This window comes from Saccostrea cucullata, unplaced genomic scaffold (assembly GCF_032062105.1).
Source record: "Saccostrea cucullata isolate Sc308-1 unplaced genomic scaffold, CSIRO_AGI_Scuc_v1 ctg5260, whole genome shotgun sequence".
NCBI classification, from domain to species: Eukaryota; Metazoa; Mollusca; class Bivalvia; order Ostreida; family Ostreidae; genus Saccostrea; species Saccostrea cuccullata.
In genome coordinates this window covers 802-24,989 of record NW_026930220.1, presented here as the reverse complement: position 1 = coordinate 24,989, position 24,188 = coordinate 802, and the positions used below count along the sequence as shown (strand labels likewise).

Here is a 24,188-nt window from a genome sequence, read left to right as displayed (position 1 = left end):
CTGCCACCATCAGTACAGCTGAACTGCCATCCTCAGCTAGGCATCTCTATCAATCCATTCTCCCAGGAGTAATATAGAAAAAAAATTCACTGGAATCCTCACACTAGAAACACAATGGTAACGCTGCTAAAAATAAAAGTGTATCACTGCTAGTGTAATATCATAATACCACAGAATATATGTCACTTCTATAAGAAAAATGAAGAAATACAATGACATTTCTCGAGAATGGGTATTATAATCAAATTGACATCATTGTTAACAAATCAAATCGTGTCACTGCTGAGAATGGACACAAATGCTCAAGTCACAAGTGTTAGCTTCACATCATTATTAGAAGCTTCTCATTACTGTAAAAAGCGTCATTTAATATTTTATGAATTAATTTATCATATCCTTGGGAAAGGTTAAGGAGAAAACAATCGCATTTCAAAGAAATTCAGGCAGGCTTCTTTTTCCCATAGTTCCTCCTCTTGAGCTCTTCTAGCCAGCATTTAAATGACTAACTATGTGACTGTTTCAAGGCAGTATACATTTCCATAATATTGTTTATGGCCAGGTGTATGTCGTCTTTCTTGGGGATTTACTGCACAGATTTCCATTACTTTTTCTCGTATACTCCTGTTCTTCCAGCTTCCTCGTCCTTTCCTTTTTCTGTGGGTGGAAAACGATACATAAACAAATAGTTTTCCCTTTAAAGGGGTATCTTTTGAGGAGTTCCTCGTCAGAATAAGACAAAAGGTTTTCCCCCCTATCCCAAAAACCCCCCTTTAGCAGGTAGTGCCCTTGATAACCAAAATTGCGTCCAACGTGTTGAACAGCAGCCATGTTCAGTTTTCTTGAAAAAAATTAAGTATTCTTAAAATAAAACTAAGAATTTAATTGAAAATGAAAAAAAGTCTGAGAATTTTTAATAGGTCAGTAGTTTTGATCAAAGCTAAGAAAAAAAATTGAGTTGAGAACTAATTTTGTCTGGAATTGTTTTATGGACACAAAGCCAGAGTGTCCAAGGTTCCCCCTACCACCCAGTGTCCAATGTTCTTCCTATCACATGAGTATTTTAAAGTTCCATCTACCACCTGAGTGTCCAAGATTCCTTCTACCACTGGAGTGTCCAAGGTTCCTTCTACCACCTAAGTATCCAAGGTTCCTTCTTCCACTTGAGTGTCCAAGGTTCCTTCTACCACTTGAGTGTCCAAGCTTCCTTCTACCACTGGAGTGTCCAAGGTTCCTTCTACCACTGGAGTGTCCAAGGTTCCTTCTACCACCTGAGTGTCTAAGGTTCCTTCTACCACCTTAGTGTCCAAGGTTCCTTCTACCACTTGAGTATCCAAGGTTTCATCTACCACTTGAGTGTCCAAGGTTTCTTCTACCACTTGAGTATCCAAGGTTCCTTCTACCACTTGAGTGTCCAAGGTTCCTTCGACCACTGGAGTGTCCAAGGTTCCTTCTACCACTGGAGTGTCCAAGGTTCCTTCTACCACCTAAGTTTCAAGGTTCTTTCTACAGCATGAGATTTTAAAATCTCTTAAATTGATTAAAACACATTGTAATTATTTGCAATTGTTAGTCCATTTTTTATACACTGAATTGACGACAGATTTTCGATCATTTCCTGAGCATGGTGCTTCTCGAAAAAGCATTAATTCATGCCACGTGTATATTCAGCAAAAAAAATGATGCTGTATGAGAAATAAGAAATAAAGACCTTCTTATAACATCTTATTTAATTTGACTTAATTACCTTCTTTGGAATTGATGCATCGCATTTTCTTTTTCTCTTTTCTTTCTTTGGGAGCCTAAATGACAATAAGACATTGTTTAGTTCTTTTCACAAAGCACATTAGCACAATAGATGAGAAAATTACTTATCCTCATTTACTTGAAAAATCTTAAAATACCTACCTGTACTCGCAATTTTTGTAATGAAGGTGCTGTCGATTGTGGAGGAGAAGGGCATTCCTGAGTCTGGTCAACACCTAGCCGGCCTACTTCACGGAAAGAAAAGATGGTGCCTGCCGGGAACAGATTTGAAATTTACTCTACCAGGCTCCAGCAACTGGTGTCCATGGTGGAGAGACGTATTACGTGTTGTAGCCGCTTTTTTCGTTTTTGTTCTTCCTTTCGATCACCACACACTAAGGAAATCTATATGGAATCCCTTTAAAGAATAACCATTTCTTTTTAAATCATTTTTAACTATGTTTTTTTTTCAAATGATAAATTTGGTGTCATAGTCAATATATAAGTAGTTAGATATAATTTTTTCCAATAAGTTGTGTGTTTTACATCACCAACGCTTGGCGAAGGGATGAATACAAGCAGCAAATAGGATAAAAATCATAGTTAACTATAAATCATGGGAGATTTTTATTAAACCCTGACCAATGATTTACACAGTTTCTATATATATAGAAATCCACTTTAATTAACTTCATTACGCTAACAAAAACACATTGTGACATAATTAATATGGGATGCAAAGAATATCCAATGAGGCATATCCATGTGATAAAGGGATATACATGGGTAAATAATTTATTTGATATTATTATTAAGTTGATTTTATATACAAGTATATGCAGAGGTTGAAAAGCAAACAATAAAAAAATGTCTTAGCACAGCATGAAACAGCTGATATATATCGTCTTGATATTTCCTGGAAAACTTCCCTGCATATTTCTGAAATAATAGGTTGCTCAAAATTTTCAGTTCTTCTAGTAGGGATGTCTTCAGACAATTTGTTGTTTCTTCATTCCTTGCTAACCCAAGATAGGACATGGTACCATTAGAGTTTTTTTGTATATGGTGACTTCTCTAAAGATAAAATTGAACATATAAATGTTGTTAATGTGTTCTTGAAATTCTAGTCTTTATGTACATGGTTTTCTTAATCACTCCTTTGTTGACTGATGTATGTATGCAATTTCTTTTCTTTGTACGAAATCATTTTAATGTATGGCTGAGATTATTACATGGCTTTTAGGTCTCTCTCTGGATACAGCTCATTCAGCTGTTTCATCACATCATGGTTATGATTACCATCAATGAGCTATACCTCCATATTGGCTCCAAATTAATCTTCACAAATTACAGTCGTTGCTGCGGGTGAATGTTGAGTTGAAGTCCGTTTACTAATTTGGAGTCGAAACTGGTATTTTACTCGGCTAGATGTGTGGGGATTTAACGCTCTTACAGCCTATTGGACATTTTATCTTGCCAAAAGCAAATGGTGGTGGTTGGGGGGGGGGGGGTTACACCCAAGTGGTGGAGGCTCCTTGGCTCCTGTCGCAAAATGAATGATGTTTGAAAAGTAAATGGTGTATCGCCAAAAAAGTTAACATGAAAATACATGATGTCATAAAAATAAATGTACAGTTGAACTTCAGCATCTTCAATCTGATACAGGTGACTCTCGATGGCTCGAACTCCGATCTCTCAAAGTGAATCTCCGGTCCCATTTTTTTTCTCTCTATATAACTAAGCAAATTTACTCTCAAACTTCCAATCTCTCTAAGTTCTCTATCTCTCGAACCAAAATTTTGGTCCCGTTATACTGATTTCATTGTTTTTTACCCTCTATCTTTCGAAGTTTTGATTGCCCATGCAAGCTAATCAAGCGTAAAATTAACACAGCCTGGACTTACCTGGAAAACAATTATCTCCTGGGGCTGGCATGGACGTGTTAATTGGGTGTTTACATCGTTGATATAATTAATTGATTAATTGATTTTTTATAAACAAACCGCTTCACAGCTTATTTTGACTTGGCAGAGAGACGATAATTTTGAGAAAATAATTAAGAGACGTGTCAATAAATTTTTCATAATTTATGATTTTTTATTTTATTCTACACAAAGTCATCATGACGACCATTGCACAAGATATCCTATCTCAAGAACTGAATAGTGATACCGAGCAATCTGGTGAAGGACCCGGTCAACCCGGGGGGATGGCTAAGATCAGGGATTATAACGCTTAATGCTAAGTCTGCATAAGGATGGAAAGGCGTGAAACGGAAATTAAATGTAAATACTATCGAAACGAAGTACAAGGCGATCACTGCAGTAGAAAAGGGAGAAAAGTCAAAGAAAGCCATTGCCAAAGAATTTGATGTTCCCCTTAACACCTTCTCTACCTGGCTGAAAAATAAAGAAAATATCATTGATGCCTTTCATCAATTTCATCCCAAAAGAAAAAACACCAAACCTCTACATTTAACGATGTAGAATCAGCCACGCTGAAATGGTTTAAATCAGCCAGAGACAAAAATATCCCTATTTCTGGCCTAATGCTAGCCACTAAAGCCGAGGAATTTGCCGGTAAATTAAACATTTCAAATTTCAAGGCATCTAGTGACTGGCTTGAGAAATTCAAATTTCGCCAGAGCATCTCATTCAAGAGAGTTTGTGGGGAGGAGAAATCGGTTGACTGTCAGTCTGCCGATATGATTCTCTGGAAAGAAAAGTTGCCATTACTCCTACAGACGTACTCCCCAGACGATATCTACAATGCAGATGAGACCGGCATCTTCTTCAGAATGCTTCCAGACAAGACCCTAGAATTCAAAGACGTCGACAGCCATGGTGGAAAGAAGAACAAAGAACGGCTGACGGTAATGGTCTGCGTCAACATGAGCGGTAAAGACAAGCTTCCCCTACTTATCATCGGGAAATCGGCAAACCCAAGATGCTTTAAGCATGTCAAGTCCAAGCCTACATAATACCATGCCAACAAAAAAGCGTGGATGACATCCGACATCTTCAAAGAATGGGTGAAGAAGCTGGAGAAGAAGATGACAAAAAAGAAAAAGAAGATTGCCCTCATTGTTGACAACTGCCGCGCCCACCCAAAGATTCCTGGCCTCCAAGCAGTCGACCTGGTGTCCCCCCCCCCCCAACACTACCTCAAAGACTCAACCCATTGACCAAGGCATAATCCAGAGTCTCAAAGTCCAGTACCGGAAACGAGTTCTTCTGTGGTACATCAGCGCTATTGACAAAGGACAGACACCAACTATCAGCGTCCTAGACGCTCTTCATCTCCTCAGCCAGCCATGGGACAACGTTACGCTGTCCACAATTGCCAATTGTTTCCGACATGCTGGACTTGCTGCCCAGAATGACAACTCAACCCCAAATGAAGACGAAGACTTCGACGTAGAAGACAACATTCCCCTTGCGACTCTAAGAACACACGGCCTATACCCAGGAATGCTCCAGACATTTACAAATATCGACGACGAGGTCGAGACCTGTGCCGACCTAAGTGATGATGGCATTGTAGAGGAAATCTTGATAAAGAAAACTACCGACCCCATGGTGGAATCACAGACAGTTGACGATCCAAGTGAGCCTGTAATCCAACCCCCTAACTCAGAGGACTCTGAGGCAGCCGGTGAACTTGTGATGCAGTACCTAATGTGCCGTGAAAACAGTCAAGACATTGTGCGCCAGATGAGTGTGATTCTTGACATAATACGCAGAGACAATGTTCTAAAGAAGTCAGCCCAGCAATCAAGAATTACAATTTTCTTCCAGAAGAAGTAAAGTGAAGACATGTGCTTTAAAAACTTTGTCAAAATATTTGCTGTGACATGACTCGTTAAAACATTAGACATTATTTATTACACATGTACAACTTTTATATGTATTGTTTAAAATGATATGAGAAAAATAAATATCGAAACTTAAAAAGTTTTTTTTCTAGAAATTAGAGGTTAGAAAACATGTACGATCTTTGTGGTGAAATTAAAGGAAATTACCAGGTAAATACGAATAAATCGTGCCATGACACTGACAGCATATTATCAACAGATACTTCCGGTATATGTAACTGTTGATCATGAAATGAGAACAAATAAGCAGCAAAACTTTAAGTCATATCATTTATTCAAAATACGATCTTTGTGGTGAAAATCAAATGAATTACCGGTTAAATACCAATTGAAAACGTGCAATAGTAAATCCAGCTTATTCTCAACATATACTTCCGGTAACTATAATAGTAGAACGATAATGATCGGAACTGAAAATTCCGGAATTAAGTCACTTTCTATCTCTCGAACCCTTCGATCTCTCGAAGTTTTATCCTGGTCCCTTGAACTTCGAGAGATCGAGAGTCACCTGTATCTTAAATATAATGAATAGGAAGCCCAAACCCCATATTCTTTCATTTTATCCACGATATCTCGATTTATTTTCTCGAAATTTGACTGTGTTTTATGCTAACTTATGGCTCTGTAAGAAGGATATGGAAATAACGAACAGTATTCAATCTCAACGTCCATTAAACAAATATACAAAATAAGAGCAGAGCAAACACGGACCTCCAAACATCAGAGGTGGGATCAGGTGCCATGGAGGAGTGAGCATCCCCTGCCGACCGGTCACACCCGCCGTGTGCTCGTTGTCATAATCAGGATATAACGGAAAAAATCCGTGGTCGATTTAGTGTATAAATAATGGACTAACAATTGGTATGAAAAACGTCATTCAGCATTTCATTCAATGATAAATTGTATTTGCTGACAAGGTCATTGTATCGACCATAGAATTTACGAAATGATGACTTTAAACGAGACTGTTGATATTCTTGTTTCATCAACTTGCTTGTCAATAATTTACCTCGTTTAAGAAACTGTTCATACGCAGAGCATGCTCTTGCATATCGAATCAATTGAGATATAAATACTCCGTATGCAGGTGATGAAGGTATATTGCTGCATAAGTAAGGGAAGTTGACGATAGAAAAATTAAAGTCATCACGTTTATCATATAGCTTGGTTGTTAGATTACCATTTGTGTCTTTTTCAAGTAAAATATCCAAGTATGAAGCAGAAGTGTCGGACTCTGTGGTATCCTTTATCTCAAGCTCACCAGGATATATCGTGTCGACGTATGAATGGAAATTATCATTATTAATTGACAATACGTCGTCGATATATCTAAATGTCGAGCTGAAGGCCACAGCAAGTGTTTTCTTCTTTTCACGTAAAAGATTTTGCATAAATTCTGCTTCATATGAATATAAAAATAAGTCTGCTAATAACGGAGCGCAATTTGTACCCATGGGAATTCCAATAGATTGTTGGAATACCTGGTCTCCAAAAACCACATAGATATTGTCAATCAGAAACTCAAGCATCTTCTTGATGTCAACTTCAGAGTACTTATGTGTGCAATCAGAATCTGTTTTAACAAAATAATTTTTCAAATGACCAATGACGAGGTAAGTAAACTTACGAGTTCCATTTTTGTTGAAGAAGCAGCTGTCAATGATATCAAAAAGCCTGGATTTTAATTTGTCGTGGGGAATTGTTGTGTAAAAAGTTGAAAAGTCGTAAGTTTTTATGCTGTTGATTTTTGTAAAGTCTTGTGATTTCAAATTGTCCAAAAGTTCTTTAGAATTTTTAAGTATCCACATCTGATTTACACCACTTCTTGAATATATAGTTGTACAGTACTCTTGAAGTTTTTCTTTCACTAGTGTCAATATTTTAGTGAGAAGTAACGAAAGAGGCTTGGTTGAACATTTACTGGAACCTGCAATGTATCTTTGTTTGTAAGGACTCTTATGAAGTTTCGGAATCCAATATATATAAGGTAGTTCAAATTCATTTTGGCTCTGTGGAATATTAAAAGTATTCAAAACTGACAGGTGATTCTGAAGAATTTCTTCCTTAGATAGAGAAGAATATGTATAAGTAGGATTACCACTTGTAGAATTAAATCCAAGTTCTTCTAGAATGCAATTTATATAATGAGCTTTACAAACGAAGACAATGTTGTTACCTGCTTTGTCGGCAGGAACCAGTACGTACCGATCGTGTATTCTATCTAATTCTTTTTTCACTTCTGGTTTATTGAACACAAAAGGATAGATGGTTTTCACTTTGCCCCTCAATCTTTTAATACGTGACTTTAACATGGATCTGATACATTTAATCCATTCTGACAAGGTGTCAATGTCTTCTTTTTCATATCTAGCCCATCGTCTGGCGTAATTTTCAATAGAATCCATAATATTTTTGAAATTCCGACGCAAGTTGAAGGATCGGGGTTCCCTAAATTTAGGACCTTTTAAAATAAGTGATCTAAGGTCCTCATTACGAACTATTTTTACGTCACCTGTAATAACGTGTCCAGCAGGACTATAGTTATAGGGCGAAGAAGAACATGAACACGAAAGGGGATTATTTTTCAGATAGTCGATATCCAGGCCATGTAAAGTGTTTTTGTAATTGAAAAGTTTGGAAGCAATGGTCGATGTATATTTGTAGGAAATACAAGGTGTAGTCTTTAACTTGAAATATGTGGGAATACAAGACTGGATCCTTTTGTGATTAAGAATATTAATTATATTAACCGCGTCAATTCCTTTATTGGCATATTGAAGTTAAAGGAAAAGACGGATTGTTTTAGCTGCATTTTTTTTCCATGAAACGTGCGGGTTTAAAAAGCCTATGATGTGCAATATCCATAATCACAGAACCGAGCCTATATTCAGGTGTCGAGGAATCTAAATTTGGATGTTCCTTGGTCTTTTCAAGAAGACTATTTAAAAGTTTCAAAGGGACAGAGTAAATTTTGGTTCGAATATGATGTAGACCTAACTGTTGATTTACATAAGGTAGTAATGAATCAAAAGAGACGTCGTGTATTGCAGGTTTATTGTACGAACGATGTCCATGACTACGCTTACGTCTTTGAGTATTGTTAAAAAGTCTCATCACATTTACATTATTACACTGTGGGCTTGTAAGATTTCCCACACTATCGACATTGTCATTACATCCATAGGGAAAGGCTGTCCCTAGTTTCCTAATCCAAAATTCTTCACGTTGTCTACGGAAAGGTGTACTCAAAGACGGACTATTTGTGTGGTGATAAATCTTTTCCAGAATTCTAACTTTCATTGATAAAATAGAATGATCAGGTGAATTAAAATGTTTATATAAAAGCTGCTGACCACCATGATTTATTTGAAATCTATGACCTGATATTCTTTTGTTAAGCGATCCCTTGGTTTCACCGACATAAATAAGTCCACACAGATTACATTCTATTCCATAGACAACATTAGAAGATTTGCAGTTCAGATTTTCCCAAGTTTTTTGTATAAAAGCTCTGTCCAGTATATCTTAAAGGTACTTGGACACAGATTTGAAGTTAATATTTTCTGTTTTTTTCTATAGAATATTACGAAGTATATATTTTAATAGCATTTCACACAAAAATTATTTTAAAATCTTATTTCAATTTAAAGTTATTAAAACTTTAATTTTTTTGGCGGGTTTGATTGACACATCCTTACAATTTCACAAATTTTAATTTTACTCTTAATACTTAGGAAAAAAGGCAATTTTGTTGTGTATGAATGCAAAATATGATACTATAATTCAGAAAATTCAGAGTAGAATGTTTGAAAGCATAACAAACACACAATATATTGTCAGTCCGTGCAGTTGTAGTAAGCAGACTGTGACGATTCATAACGCACCCGGTGAAATCTAAATATAAATAAAAACAGAGCTCGTGCCTTGTTTACAAAAACTGTGTACATAACACGAGTGTGATCGATTTGCACACACGACTTCGCTCGGAATGACGATACTTGTGAAGGTGTTTTGTTTTCTAACATTTCTATTCTGAATAAAATTATTTTTCCGGATTAAAGTTTTAATATTTTTCATTAAAACACCACAAGATTGCCACTTTTCTGAAGGATTAAGAATAAACTTAAATATGTGAAAGTGCCAAGATGAGTCAATCAAACCCGCCAAAAAATTTGAAGTTTTAATAACTTTTAAATGAAATAAGATTTTTAATTAATTTTTGTGTGAAATACTATTAAGATATATAATTCGTGATATTATAGAGAAAATATTAACTTCAAATCTGTGTCCAAGTACCTTTAAACGGACTATAAAAAGAAGTTACATGTGTATGTGTACAGTAGGTGAACTCGGCACTGCATATTTATCAAGCCCAATGGAAATGTAGTCATAAAATTATCAATTTTAGGGACTACCTTCTACCTCTTCTAGAAAGTCTCGCCACCAATCAGGAACTACATTCTGTGCATTTCTGTTGTTAAAACCTTTTTCTGCAAGCTGATATTCAAGACAGCTTTTAAAGATTCTAACGAAAATTTGATCCTCTTGTAAATGAACAGCATATGTTAACTTTGTAATTTTTTAAAATAGGGTCGGAAAGTCTCCTAAAGTGACTCGTTAGATATCACCTGAAAACATGCTTCCGGGCTGTTACCAAGAATGGTGTTATCAATAATGTTCTGGGTTGGTTATGTTTAAAGCAACACTTACCTTGCCAGGAAAAGTGAGAAACATGTGGATAGCGACATGGTTTTAAAATTAGATTAAGAGTTTCGTGTCATCAATGCGGTTGTGCAAGCGTCAATGGGAGACACATCTTGCAAAGTTCAGGTATGTTTATTCAGTTAATGATACAATTGTTGCTTATATTCTTCAAATGATTGCCTGACGTTGCGGCGTTAGGCTGTAGAAGGATTTATATTTCAAGATCCGAAACTAATAGATCATACCTCTAGAGCTAGATTTTGGGCAATCTGATTTACATTGGAATTCTTTAATTACCTGCATTTTATAAGAACAAGTTTTTCAGAACAAGAGGCCCAAGGGCCTTGTAGGTCACCTGAGTATTGTGCAACAACTTTCAAACAATTAAATTTGGTTCATGTTATAAACCAGAGGCCATGGAATTCGCAATTCACAATTTTGAAAGAGGTATCATTGCTTATAATAATTTAAACTTCGCATGCTAACTCTGTTTACTTAATACCCAGAGGAAGATCAGATTGCAATTAAAAGAAAATGCACTTCAACTTTATTACCAGTTGTACACCTCATCCCAAAGGAACCACTTATCCTGGGGTCACATATTTCAAAATTTTGCAAATTTTATCATAAAATGGTTGATTTACACCAAAGAGCAAATTTCCAAGCATTATTTAATTTTAGACTTTGTACCCCCACTCACCTCGACCCAGGCAAGGGGCATAAAAAATAGCCATTTTGCTAGGTGCCCCTTTCTTCATCATGAATATATTTGAATCATAGGCATTATAACACACAGAAGCAAAGGAAAGAATTTCAAAGAATAAATGCATTTTCACTATATAACCAATAAAGCCCCGCCCTTACTCCTGACCATGGGGTCATAAAATTCACAATTATGAAAGAGGCACTCTTGATCAACTTTACTATTTATTTACATAGTTTATCTAATACCCAGAAGCAGAGAAGATTTTCAAAGAATTTATGCATTTTCACTATATGATCAATAGAGCCCCGTCCTAACACCAAAACCCCTGACCCTGGGGTCACAAAATTCACAATACCCAGGAGATTTCAAAGAATTAATGCATTTTCACTATATAATCAATAGGGCCCCACTCGAACACCAGAACCTCTTACCCTGGGGCCACAAAATTCACAATTTTGGAAGAGGCACTCTTGCTTATCATAACTAAGTACTTAGTTAGTTTATGTAATACCCAGAAGTAGAGAAAAAGATTTTCAAAGAAAAAATGCACTTTGAAAATCTTTTTTCTCTACTTCAGGGTATTAATGCACTTTCACTATATAACCAATAGAGCCCTGCTCTAACACCAAAACCCCTGACCCTGAGGTCATAAAATTCACAATTAAGAAAAAGGCACTCTTGCTCATCATAACTATGTGCTTAGTTAGTTCATTGAATACCCAAAAGGGGAGAAGATTTTCAAAGAATTTATGCATTTTCACTACATAACCAATAGAGCCCCGCCCTCACACCAGAATCCCTGACCCTGGGGTCATAAAATTCACAATTTTGGAAGAGGCACTCTTGCTCATCATAACTTAGTGCTTGGTTAGTAAGTTTATCTTGTACCTAGGAGCAGAGAAGAAGATTTTTAAAAAAAATCATCCTTTTTGGTAAAGGACTCAATGCTGATAACAATCATGCAAACAGTTTGACTGCTTGGTGTCCAGGAGTAAAGAAATTTTTTTTTAAAGATTGCAATAATTTAAGTGGTTTATGCCCCCCCCTCCCGGCCCCAGGGAGGCAGGGACTATGAAATTCACAATTTTTGTATCCCTTTACCCATATATGCTGTATACCAAATTTGGTTGAAATTGGTTAAGTGGTTTCAGAGAAGAAGCTGAAAATGTTCAAATGTTAACACACGACGAACGACACACGACGACGGACGAAAGTGGATAGCAATAGGTCACTTTAGTTACTCAGGTGACCAAAAAATTGATATTACTAAATACTGTAGTGTTTTACTTTCTTTAATCTTTTTGCATGGAACAATTATTCCATATGATTCACCGTTTCAACATGACCGTGTATCCTTTTTTCTGCATTTCTATACTACTGCATCAGTCTATTTATATGAAGGATATGGAAATAACGAACAGTATTCAATCTCAACGTCCATTAAACAAATATACAAAATAAGGGCAGAGCAAACACGGACCTACGAAACATCAGAGGTGGGATCAGGTGCCATGGAGGAGTGAGCATCCCCTGCCGACCGGTCACACCCGCCGTGTGCTCGTTGTCATAATCAGGAGATAACGGAAAAAATCCGTGGTCAATTCAGTGTATAAATAATGGACTAACAATTGGTATGAAAAACGTCAGTCAACATTTCATTCAATGATAAATTGTATTTGCTGACAAGGTCATTGTATCGACCATAGAATTTACGAAATGATGCTTTTAAACGAGACTGTTGATATTCTTGTTTCATCAACTTGCTTGTCAATAATTTACCTCCTTTAAGAAATTGTTCATACGTAGAGCATGCCCTTGCGTATCGAATCAACTGAGATATAAATACTCCGTATGCAGGTGATGAAGGTATATTGCTGCATAAGTAAGGGAAATTGACGATAGAAAAGTTAAAGTCATCAGGTTTATCATAGAGCTTGGTTGTTAGATTACCATTAGTGTCTTTTTCAAGAAGGATATGGAAATAACGAACAGTATTCAATCTCAACGTCCAATAAACAAATATACAAAATTTGGAGCAGAGCAAACACGGACCTACGAAACATCAGAGGTGGGATCAGGTGCCATGGGGGAGTGAGCATCCCCTGCCGACCGGTCACACCCGCCGTGTGCTCGTTGTCATAATCAGGAAATAACGGGGAAAAAATCCGTGGTCAATTCAGTGTATAAATAATGGACTAACAATTGGTATGAAAAACGTCAGTAAGCATTTCATTCAATGATAAATTGTATTTGCTGACAAGGTCATTGCATCGACTATAGAACATACGAAATGATGACTTCAAACAAGACAGCTAAAATTCTTGTTTCATCAACTTGTTTGACAATAATTTACCCCGTTTTAGAAATTGTTCATACATAGACCATGCTGTTGCGTATCGAATCAACTGAGATACCGGTATATAAACTCGTACGCAGGTGATGAAGGGTATGCAGGTATATTGCTGCATAAGTAAGGGAAGTTGACGATAGAAAAGTTAAAGTCATCACGTTTATCACAGAGCTTGGTTGTTAGATTACCATTAACGTCTTTTTCAAGTAAAATATTCAAGTATGAAGCAGAAGTGTCGGACCCTGTGGTATCTTTTATCTCAAGCTCACCAGGATATATCGTAGGAATGGAAATTATCATAATTAATTGACAATACGTCGTCGATATATCTAAATGTCGAGTTGAAGGCCACAGCAAGTGTTTTTTTTCTTTTCACGCAAAAGATTTTGCATAAATTTGCTTCATATGAATATAAATATAAGTCTGCTAATAACGGAGCGCAATTTGTACCCATGGGAATTCCAATAGATTGTTGGAATGCCTGGTCTCCAAAAACCACATAGATATTGTCAATCAGAAACTCAAGCATCTTCTAGATGTCAACTTCAGAGTACTTATGTGTGCAATCAGAATCTGTTTTAACAAAATAATTTTTCAAATGACCAATGACGAGGTAAGTAAACTTACGAGTTCCATTTTTGTTGAAGAAGCAACTGTCAATGATATCAAAAAGCTTGGATTTTAATTTGTCGTGGGGAATTGTTGTGTATAAAGTTGAAAAGTAGTTTATATTCTACGAAAGCGATGCATCTCTCTTTTCGTGTCAAATGTCGAAATAGGCTTCCTTAGATTGTTCTATTGTGTGAATGGGTGTGCTAACGTACGGATATGGATTAAAATAATGTTAGTCCATTTAACCTCCTTCTAACACTTAAGAAATTATATGTGCAAATTTTATCTCATTCTTTTAAGTAACATCGAACATATCAGTATATGAACATGCAACACTAGAGAAATGATTTTTTGGGGGTAATTTCTTACCCGATCCCGCGATTTGTTTACTACATTATAAATGGACTAATCCCATAATGAACAACGCATGTAGTTCAACAAGTCATGGTTAACTGCATCAAGTCATGGAACATTTGTATCCCCGTTTCAGATGCACACAGTATATAAGAAACCAGTACAAAATCTTGATTCAACAGAATAAAAATTCCTAACAAGTTTAATGATCATCTACCAGAGAGGTTTTTTTTTTTTGATTTTTTTGTTGTTGTTTTTCTTTGAAAACACCTCTTTAGAGGTCTATGGCATCAACTGACAAAGTTTGATGATTCTAAGCAAGTTATAACTGAAGATATTTTAAAAAAGCTATAAAGCAAACTGTAAGCATGAGTGTAATGTCTATTTCTTCAATCAACATTGCGAAATTCGTGGCCCAAGGGTCAGGGGTTCTAGTGCTATAGCGGGACTTTATAGAATATGCATATGAAAATGCATAAATTCTTAAAAAATCTTGCCTTCAAAATTGTGAATTTCATGGCCTCTAGTTTAAAACACGAATCAAATTCAATTGTTGGAATGTTGTCGCATGATACTCGGGGCTTCTTGTTCTTAATTTGAGACAATATTTTGATTTTGTGTCCAATTTTTTTTCTTTTTGCAGACATTGTTCTTGATCTCTTTTTCTCTTCTTAGAAGGTTCTGAGAATAGGCCCTCCTCCTTACGTAGCCTGTTGTTTATGTAGGAGGATGCTTCATTGAGTAAAATACTTAGATGTTTTAGTGTAGTTCATCTAGGCAAAGATCTTGTCATTTTTTTTTTTTGCAAGATGGTAGAGTTGCATCAGAGAGCCGTATGTCCTCACCAGTCATCGTCCATGTCACAAAGTTCATCTTCATTTGTTACAGAACCGGACACAGATATGGACAAAACGTCAAAATCTAACATTTATCGTACTGATCGCCAATGTAAATTATAATTTTGTTTAGTTTTGAATTGGCTCCCTTCTTATTACGTTTCCTGGCCGAATCAGTCAGCTTACGCTTGGGCCCTGGTTTTGACTTCTCTGCCGCCCACATCTTTTCAATATCATGCACTAAACGCATGCGTATTAATTTTTCCGAATGAGTTCACATCCGAGGTCATATGCATATAATTTTCATTACTGTCTGGGAAGCAAGAATTACCGATGTACGCTAGAAATGTATTTTCTTTTAAAACGATTACTTCTTTATGGATAAGTTCTAAATTTGATCTTAATTTTGAAACAAATTCATTTGCATCTGTTTCTTTTGTATTGATGGTTGAACCAAGAAATATGTCTATTGGTTGTAAAACATCTCTCCCTAACATCATTTGATTTGGTGTAAACCTTGTTTGTCTGTTTTCTGTAGCTCGAATTGCTCCTGCAAGCTGTTGTAAATATGAGTCCCAGATATCTTGTTTTTTTTTATGTAGCACCTTAAAGCTTGTAAAATTGTTTGATTATATCTTTTTATCTGACCATTTGAAGCTGGGTGATATGGGGTAGTTCTCGTCTTAGCAATTTGTAAAAGATCACAGATATTTTGCAAGATATTACCATCCATATTTTTACCTTGGTCAGTGTGCAATTGTAATGGGCTACTACGCTCATATCTAGCCCAGCAGAATCTCAACAGAGATTAGGGAGGGGTGGGGTTCCTGTCCACAGGTGCCTGTGTACATGAGATTAATTACAAACCCTATGTACCAAACATGACATAGCACAAGAAATTCATTACAAATGCGGTATATTTAATCTAATACTCATTTGTGTGACTTACTTAATAGACTTATCCAGTTTAAAGGCTGAGTAAATGCTGTCCAAAACCTCTTCCTCATCCCAATCTTTCTGAAATACCATTGCCGAAATGACATGGCCTCTCTTGTGAAGCTCCTCCTTCATTTGTCCTCTCGGAAGTCGCGTTGACTTGGGCCCCGGCAAGAGAGTCACCTCTTTCATAAAGATGGCAGTTGTCTTCTTTCTATAGTATAATTTACATGTAATATAAATGATTTTTTTAAAATGCAGTCCCTGAAGAAAATTTAGTTGAACAGGGCAGGAAAAATTGTCAACTTTTATTCCTGCTTAAATTTTAAGTGGCTATAGAAACCTCTCCCCTCCCAACACAGTAAATATTTGCATCAATGTTTGTTTGTTTTTTTTTTTTGGCTCAGAATAATATTGAAATGATGTAGATGATAAGATTAAAGACAATAGGGTCATGAAATGGGATAATTTGTAATATTAAGGATTTCCATCCCGAATGGGACCAAATTCTCTACCCTTAAATGTCTGTCAAGTAGTAGTACCTAATACTTTGATATTATATTTTTTGAAAACCTTTAATAATGGAAAAAGTTGTCCGTGAGAAAGATTTAAAAAATTTCATTATTAAGCTGTATTTAATTAATAAAGATTGCATCGAAGTATATGGTGAAAAGCGTTTTTTTTTCTTTTCAAAATAAACATAAATCTTGCGGTGGAAAGATGCATCGATTGACAATTGAAAATAATTTTTTTCTGGCTAATTTTTTAATTGTTTTTTTTTATTATTTTAAAAAAAGGGGGAGATAACTCTTACCAAAGTTCAAGGTCATACATTAGAACACATCCCAGTATACATAATAATGGTAATAAATTGGAAGTATGTCGAAATATTTACATTTCCAATGTCTTTGTCTGAGATAAAATTACCAAATGTAAATGTAATTGATTTCCTCATGAATGTTTTGGCGCGGTTCCCAAAATAAAACACGTGCAAGGCGGGACAACACCTAGAGAGAAGCAGGCTCAAGGATCCCTTGGATTGGCGGAATCAAAGCATGTAAATATAAGGAATAACTGTTAGATTTTTTGAATTCATGAAGATGATCAATGGATTGGCTTGCGTGATAATTTTATGCATAAACGTTTATGCAAATTATCAAACAAGCCAATCCATTGATCACTACATGCGCTGCATTTCATTTCCGGAAATATGCATAGCATTTCCGACATTTTTAGTCCCCTACCGGTGAAACCGGAGGGGACTATAGGTTTCCTCTGCGTCCGTCCGTCCGTCTGTCTGTCTGTCCGTCCGTCTGTCTGTCCCCGTCAGTCTGTCCCACTTGGTTTTCCGCACTTTTTTTTCTAAACGCTTGGAGATATTGAGCTGAATTTGGTATGTGAGTGTATCTTAATGAGTTACAGGTCAGGTTTGCATTTCTCTTCGCCTCATTGATTTTTGACATTTTGAATATTTTTCATTCCCAATTGGTTTTCCGCATTTTTTTTTTCTAAACGCTTGCAGATATTGAGCTGAATTTTGGTACGTGAGTGTATCTTAATGAGTTACAGATCAAGTTTGAATTTCGTCTCGCTTCATTGATTTTTACAGAGTTATGGCATTTTGTAATTTTTCATAATCGCTTAATTAAGATCTGGTTCGAACTGCGCTAATTTCCGATTGTCGACAAAAATATGAAGCGAGGAAAAGACGATGGATAAATGAGTTGAATTTTCGTCTTGATGTTTATTATTTTATTAGATTTAAAGCATTTACAACTTGAAAATCTTTCACTTTAACCTTGGACATGACTTTTGCACATTAAAAAATGACATCCTGAAGATAAAGGGGAACCCGGTAGGGGACATGTATTGCTTATGCAATACTCTCAGAATGCTTGTTTTATTTCATTTCCGACATTTTTTGTTTTCATTTCCGACATAATTTCTTTTTCATTTCCGGAATTTACCTGTGCGACAATTCAATGTTTTCTAAGTAAAAGAAAATGGAATTTTGAAAGTATTTATACCAAAATATTAATAATAATAATAAAATCATCTATACATAATATATGCATACATACATGTACATGTAGCACCAAGTCTACTTAAAAGAGGTCAATTAATATAAATAATTTTCACCACATTTATTGTGCACTAAATTAAATGTCAGTGACAGAACCATTCCTATGTCCAAGTCACCGATAGATTAATTAACGCAATTAGAATTAAATGATTTTTTCCTTTAAAATTTTCAGAAGTAAAGTTAACAAATCTATAGGTACTACATATTATGTACCTGTATTTGAAAAATGTCGGAAATGAAAAGTAAATAATTACCTAAAATTCCGAAAGTGAAATTCTATAAAATCTAACAGTTATTCCTTAAATACACTGAGTCTTCAATGCCTACATATATATTATTTATTCAATTCCATTGAATTTGATCCTATTAGGGATTGAATACCTTAAAGATAACTTTAACATTCGAAATTTGGTTAACATGTAGTCTGACCAAGAAAAACAATAACTTGAATAACCATGTCCTGATTATATAGCAAAGAATTGTTAACATTTTTGTACAAAATATTTATATAGCTCATTTAGAAGTCGGTGATAAAAAAACAGCATTGACTACTCTACACTACAATACTGCACTATCATTTGGTAAAATTAGAAAGATCAGACTGTCATCACAAAGCTTAGCTACAGAAAGTGGACGCCATAAATATGTCCTAATATGCAAAAACCCGAATATGTCATCTGACAGTTTAGATTTTAGATTAAAGAAAAGTGCAAATCATATTAAAATGCCCAAGAAATCCGGATTAATGAGTAAAGCATATTTTAAAAAAATACTAGGAAAAAATCATCTTTGTTTAAATTCATGCAATATAAATGTGAACCTTTAATGTTAAGGATCTTTGGAGAGTTTTTGTCCCATATGCTTATGATATTCTGTCTTAAATGGTCTTACAAGTTCCAAACAAAGAGAACAAATGAAGGCATTGTCCCATATAGTTACATAGATATTAACGTACATTTAAACTTAGGAAATGATACCAGTATCTTTAATCAGTCTATTACATGTGAAGAAATAAAGAATGCAATAAATAAATTGTAAAACCAATAAAACCCCAGGTGGTGATGTTTTGTATTACCGGTAGTATATACGAGTAAGAAAACAACTATGTCATGACAATATAGTACATCAGCGTTTATGCAATTTTTCATGCATGAAATCGAAAAGTAAGATTTGACACTTTTAATATTCCTTAAGAAGAGTTTTTTCACAAGAAAACAAATGAATTGTTTTACATGTCATATAGACAACAAATGCAAGATGACATGTTTGTTATGTTGAAACTATGTACTTCTTATGCTGATGATACGGTCTTTAAAAAAACAAAAACAAAATTTGACCGAACAAGATAGGCAATGTACATGAAATCCTTCGTAAAATCGCTATTTTAATTTACCAATAAATTGTGAACTAGACTTGTTTGATAATATCATCAACCCATATTTACTTTATTCTTGTGAAGTTTAGGAGTATGAAAATTTATTTTAGACATAATAGAAAATTTGCACTGAAAAATTCTGAAATTTATTTTTAATCTTTAATCAAGTATTCAAAATTGATTGCAAGCTGTATGGAGAAACAGATAGATACATGTATCCACTGTCAATAACCATAAAATTAACAAAGTTAATTCGCTGGGGGGGGGGGGGGTCCCATCCCCCTTTCTGAATTTGTAGAATTATTAGAAGTATACATTTATACTGAAGCAAATAAAATATATCAATGAATATAAAGATTTGATTACTTATTTTTATTATGTGTGTTGAAAAAATTTCTTTTTATGAGGAATATTTATCACACTGTAATGGTGATTTTATGAGTTTGTACAAGCCAAACCTCATTTCATAATTTTTTTTAATTTCATATGCTGAATACTATCATTTAGTAAAGAAAAAGTACTTCAGAAAAAAAAATGGATCGCCCGAGATTTGAACCCGGAATCTCTCACAAGACATATCACTACACCACGGAACCCCTGGGGATAATTCTATGCAAAGATGAAGTCAATTCATATATATATTCGCGTTCGATAACTGCCAAATTTTACACAATACATGGTGTCTAATTTTACCTTTATTCAACAATTTTAATAAATGTAATAAGAATATAAAGTCCTGTATATAAAGAACCTGTTTTATACGTAATAACTCTCCTCATGTTCCTGCGCTAAAAAAACTAGTAGCAACATGTAATACAATAAATACTAATAAACAAACGGGGCGGTGCACTTTGAGAGGGGCGAGAGAGGTCATAGGGAATTTTTGTATTATGCATATTTTTGATTTTACATGTACAAGTTTAATTTGAAAATTTCACAGTCTTAAAGCTTATGCTGGGTTTGTCTATAAAAGTAATATTTATGAAAGATAATGTCTATTACAGCTGTGAATTTTAAAATAAATGTCTATTATGTGGTTGATTATAGAGCTTTTTTTTTAAATTTTATGAGCAATTAAATCATTTTTAAAAGGTCGTAATCATATACTCGTATAAAAACAAACACAATTTTTTTTTAATTAATCATTTTTATGTTCATTCACCATCCATCGCATTATTAATTTCATCTAACTTGTTTTAAACATTAACCGTGGTCAATCTAAATTACAGAAGTCACATGTAATTTTTTTTTGTTCTCTTCCACACTGTTACCTTGCATTATTGATCATTATCGGCTGCATTTCATTTTCGGGTGTTTTTTTTTATTTCCCAGATTTTATAAATTTATAATTTTATTACCGACATATATTTTGACATGTTTTTTAGGGAGAGATTACTATAATATCTCAAAAATTAAGATATCATAGTTTTCAAAATTGCGATAAAACTAAAACGATTTAGCATACTACGTGTTAGATTAGAATAAACATGATAAATGGCTAAGAATTATACATAACAAAATATATTATCAACTTAACATTATTAAAGTATTATTAAAAAAGTATTAAATAATTTGGGATCGGTATGTCATTAAATATTTCACCAACTATTTCTTTATAATTTTTCAGCAACCAAAGACATGTCTCTTATATGTCTATGCAGCAACTAAACCTTTATTGAGTAACATACATGTTTTGGGTGTTAGGAGGTCTACAAATACTGCCATGATTTATATTGAGACTTGTAGACCGCCTATGCAAATTCTTCGCATTTTTTTATTTTTGTTATTAAAACTGTTAAAAACTGACAATTGTATCTTGAAAATGCGGTATGATTATTTGATCAATGAATGTGAATATTCCGACAGACACTCTGATAATTGAGTTGTAAACGGCCCTTCTAAGCAGAGTACGCTAGTACGATAAATGTTTATGTGTTCCTTATTTTAGAAGTTATTTTAATTTTTGATTTAAGGTTACGGTTTATCGTTTTATTCCGATCCCGATCTAATTTAACTTCAAATGTTTCATTGTTAATGTGAAAAATATTGAATTTTACGTCATATAATTATTTTAAATTTTAATAAATAAAATTTAGTTAAAGTTCATAAGTCTGAAACAAAATAGTAACCGAGATCAGTTGCATATTCAATATTAATGCATTGAAAGATGAATGTTGCTTTCTTGTCAAACTATCGCTAAAATTACAAATATTCGTGACAAATGTTGCAATATTTTTTTTTATATTACGGTTAAATCAAGTTGTATACACATGAATAAACAGTCTAATTATATTAAAATACACATTTTGTTTTATTTATAATACTGTTAAATCAAGTTGTATACACATGAATAAACATTCTAATCATATTAAAATACACATTATTTTATTTATATAATACGGTTAAATCAAGTTTTATACACATGAATAAACAGTCTAATTATATTAAAATACACAATTTTTCTAGCGTACACTATAGCGTACTCTGTTTTAGTAGTATCCGGTTGTAAATACAATGTATATGATAACAAACTCGGATTTATCTGGCTTGAACAAAACAAAGAAATGATTTAAAAACATTTTCCTATTAGTATAATCAAACAAAGAATAACAGAAAATTTCATACAAAATCTTATGGCAGAATTTAATTGTTTAATAAAATATTTTTTAAAGACACATTGTAGATAATTTAACCTTCAATATTTTTTAAGAAAGTCAATACCTACTTTTTATAAATTACAAATAGGTAGAAATATGAATGTCTTTACATAATTAAGCAATAGAAACTGGCTGGCATAGTATATTGTGAAAGAATTAAGATATTGTGAATTTTGTAAAACTATCTTAAAAGACGAATTTCATTTTGCTTTAATTTGTCCCCTTTATGTGTAATTGAGAATTAAATACAGTATATTAAAAGTTACTATTGGGAAAAAAATAACCAGCATTTAAACTACGCGTATTGCAATTATTGCATGTTCAAATTTTGTCTGAGCTATGTAATTTCGGCAAATTTCTGCAATTAGCTTTTACGTAAAGAAATGATTTTGTGATTCATTCTTCGGGTGTCTCATCTTTGTATCAGTATATTTACAAAGTTTGTTTTATTCTATGTATAGACACACCAAACCAGGTGAATCTTTTGTATAAATCAGGCGCTGTTTTTTTTTAATACATTTATTAGAAAGCCAAACCATACTAATCTGTTTTTTTATTATATACTTGTGAAAAAAATGTGATAATACGTATGTGTTAGGCAAATAAAGAATAAATAAAAATTTTTATGTAGGGGGAGGGTTTTAGAACGTTTGACAAATCCATTTGTATTTAAAAATTACAATAAAATATATTCAAACTAAACCAATAATAGATAAGGCTAACTTTAAGCAGTATGGTTGTCCATATTATACTTCAAATAAAGGCAGATTATGTATCATGTAAAAGTAAGCAAGAGTGAGACTAAAAGCTTTAAAGTAAAATATACGTTTGAGTTTATAAGTTTCTAATCCAGATATAAACCTCAGTTGGATATCAAAATGACAATCATATCAATACATTGAATATCCTAGCATCTTAATCTCAATGCATTTATTATCACTCATTTCATACTATATGTAATGTTTAAGTAAAATTGAAGAAATCAAAGAGCTTTTTCTATGGGTTATTTTCTTTTTGTGTACCCGGTATTTAATTTTTGGTGCTGTTTGTGAAACATAAACATAAGAAGTTTTCTTTGCCATGAATAAATGCATATAGTATCAAATAGTGGGGAATAGTGAATATCATAAAGTAGCTACTTTCTTTATTTCAATGTAAAGTTTTTAATTTTCAGTAGTATAAAAAAAACTAGATAAATACCTTATTGTTGAAGGTTTCTTGAAATCTCGTGGCGATTGCTCTTATGAAAAGCAAATTTTCGAAGAGTTGGCTGGTTTGTCTGTGCATTGGTTGCCGGCGACGTTTGCGACGACAATGTCGCCGTTGTTGAAGTTACTGTTGTCGTCGGTCTTTGACTAACTAGTCTTGAGGCTAATGTTAACATTACGTCGTCATTTAAAATTTCTTTTATGATTTTTCTAGCTTCGTCCATTTGCATCCGTTGGTATCCGTTGAATGCATTCAAAACACTGACTTGAATGCCTAATCACCATCGACCCAGGTGTCGACATATGAAAATATTTCTGCCCAGGAAATGGTACGGACTGAACCTGACCCGTTATTTCGGAAAGCCTTACAGTTTCCTGACCCATCCCCAAGCGGCCAAAGTGATTTTACTGTGGCAGGACATAAGATGCGATGGAGAAAGTATTTATTCAATACGGAATGAAATACCTGAAAGTTTCACACAGGCTAGGAAATCCGTAACTTTAAATTCCAGCCTCAATCAAATCTACGAATTACCACCCGAAGACCGGACAAGTCCCTGGATGGGCCTAGTAGCGGATCGAATACGATTTCGGAGGAGAATTCGACAGTTAGAAGCATTGTTAGTTTTTAAGAAATAATAAAATCATGTAATACTACATCAGTGTTATGTTATTGTATGACGTCATCTACACTCGGGTTCGTCCTTTCCCCCTTCAATTTTGCTTTCTCGCTGTGGTGGGTGTGTTTAC

The 24,188-nt window shown here is 34.3% G+C and overlaps 2 protein-coding genes across 2 annotated transcripts; both read left to right on the top strand.

Moving 5' to 3' along the window:
- Positions 1–4,291: 4,291 nt before the first annotated feature.
- On the top strand, positions 4,292–4,723 carry LOC134283299 (tigger transposable element-derived protein 6-like). Its single transcript, XM_062765760.1, has one exon. It carries the CDS (start codon positions 4,292–4,294, stop codon positions 4,721–4,723), a length of 432 nt encoding a protein of 143 aa, XP_062621744.1.
- A 24-nt stretch (positions 4,724–4,747) lies between these two features.
- On the top strand, positions 4,748–5,549 carry LOC134283297 (tigger transposable element-derived protein 4-like). The gene is made up of 2 exons (XM_062765759.1): positions 4,748–4,882; positions 4,944–5,549. Exons 1-2 carry the CDS (start codon positions 4,748–4,750, stop codon positions 5,547–5,549), a joined length of 741 nt encoding a protein of 246 aa, XP_062621743.1.
- Positions 5,550–24,188: the final 18,639 nt, after the last annotated feature.

What these genes read in the sequence shown, in the direction of transcription:
- LOC134283297 (XM_062765759.1), top strand. Translation starts at nt 4,748, where the DNA reads ATGACATCCGACATCTTCAAAGAATGGGTGAAGAAGCTGGAGAAGAAG. An exon ending in GCCTCCAAGCAGTCGACCTG is followed by an intron (nt 4,883 to 4,943) that starts GTGTCCCCCCCC and finishes GGCATAATCCAG; the next exon opens with AGTCTCAAAGTCCAGTACCG.
- LOC134283299 (XM_062765760.1), top strand. Translation starts at nt 4,292, where the DNA reads ATGCTAGCCACTAAAGCCGAGGAATTTGCCGGTAAATTAAACATTTCA.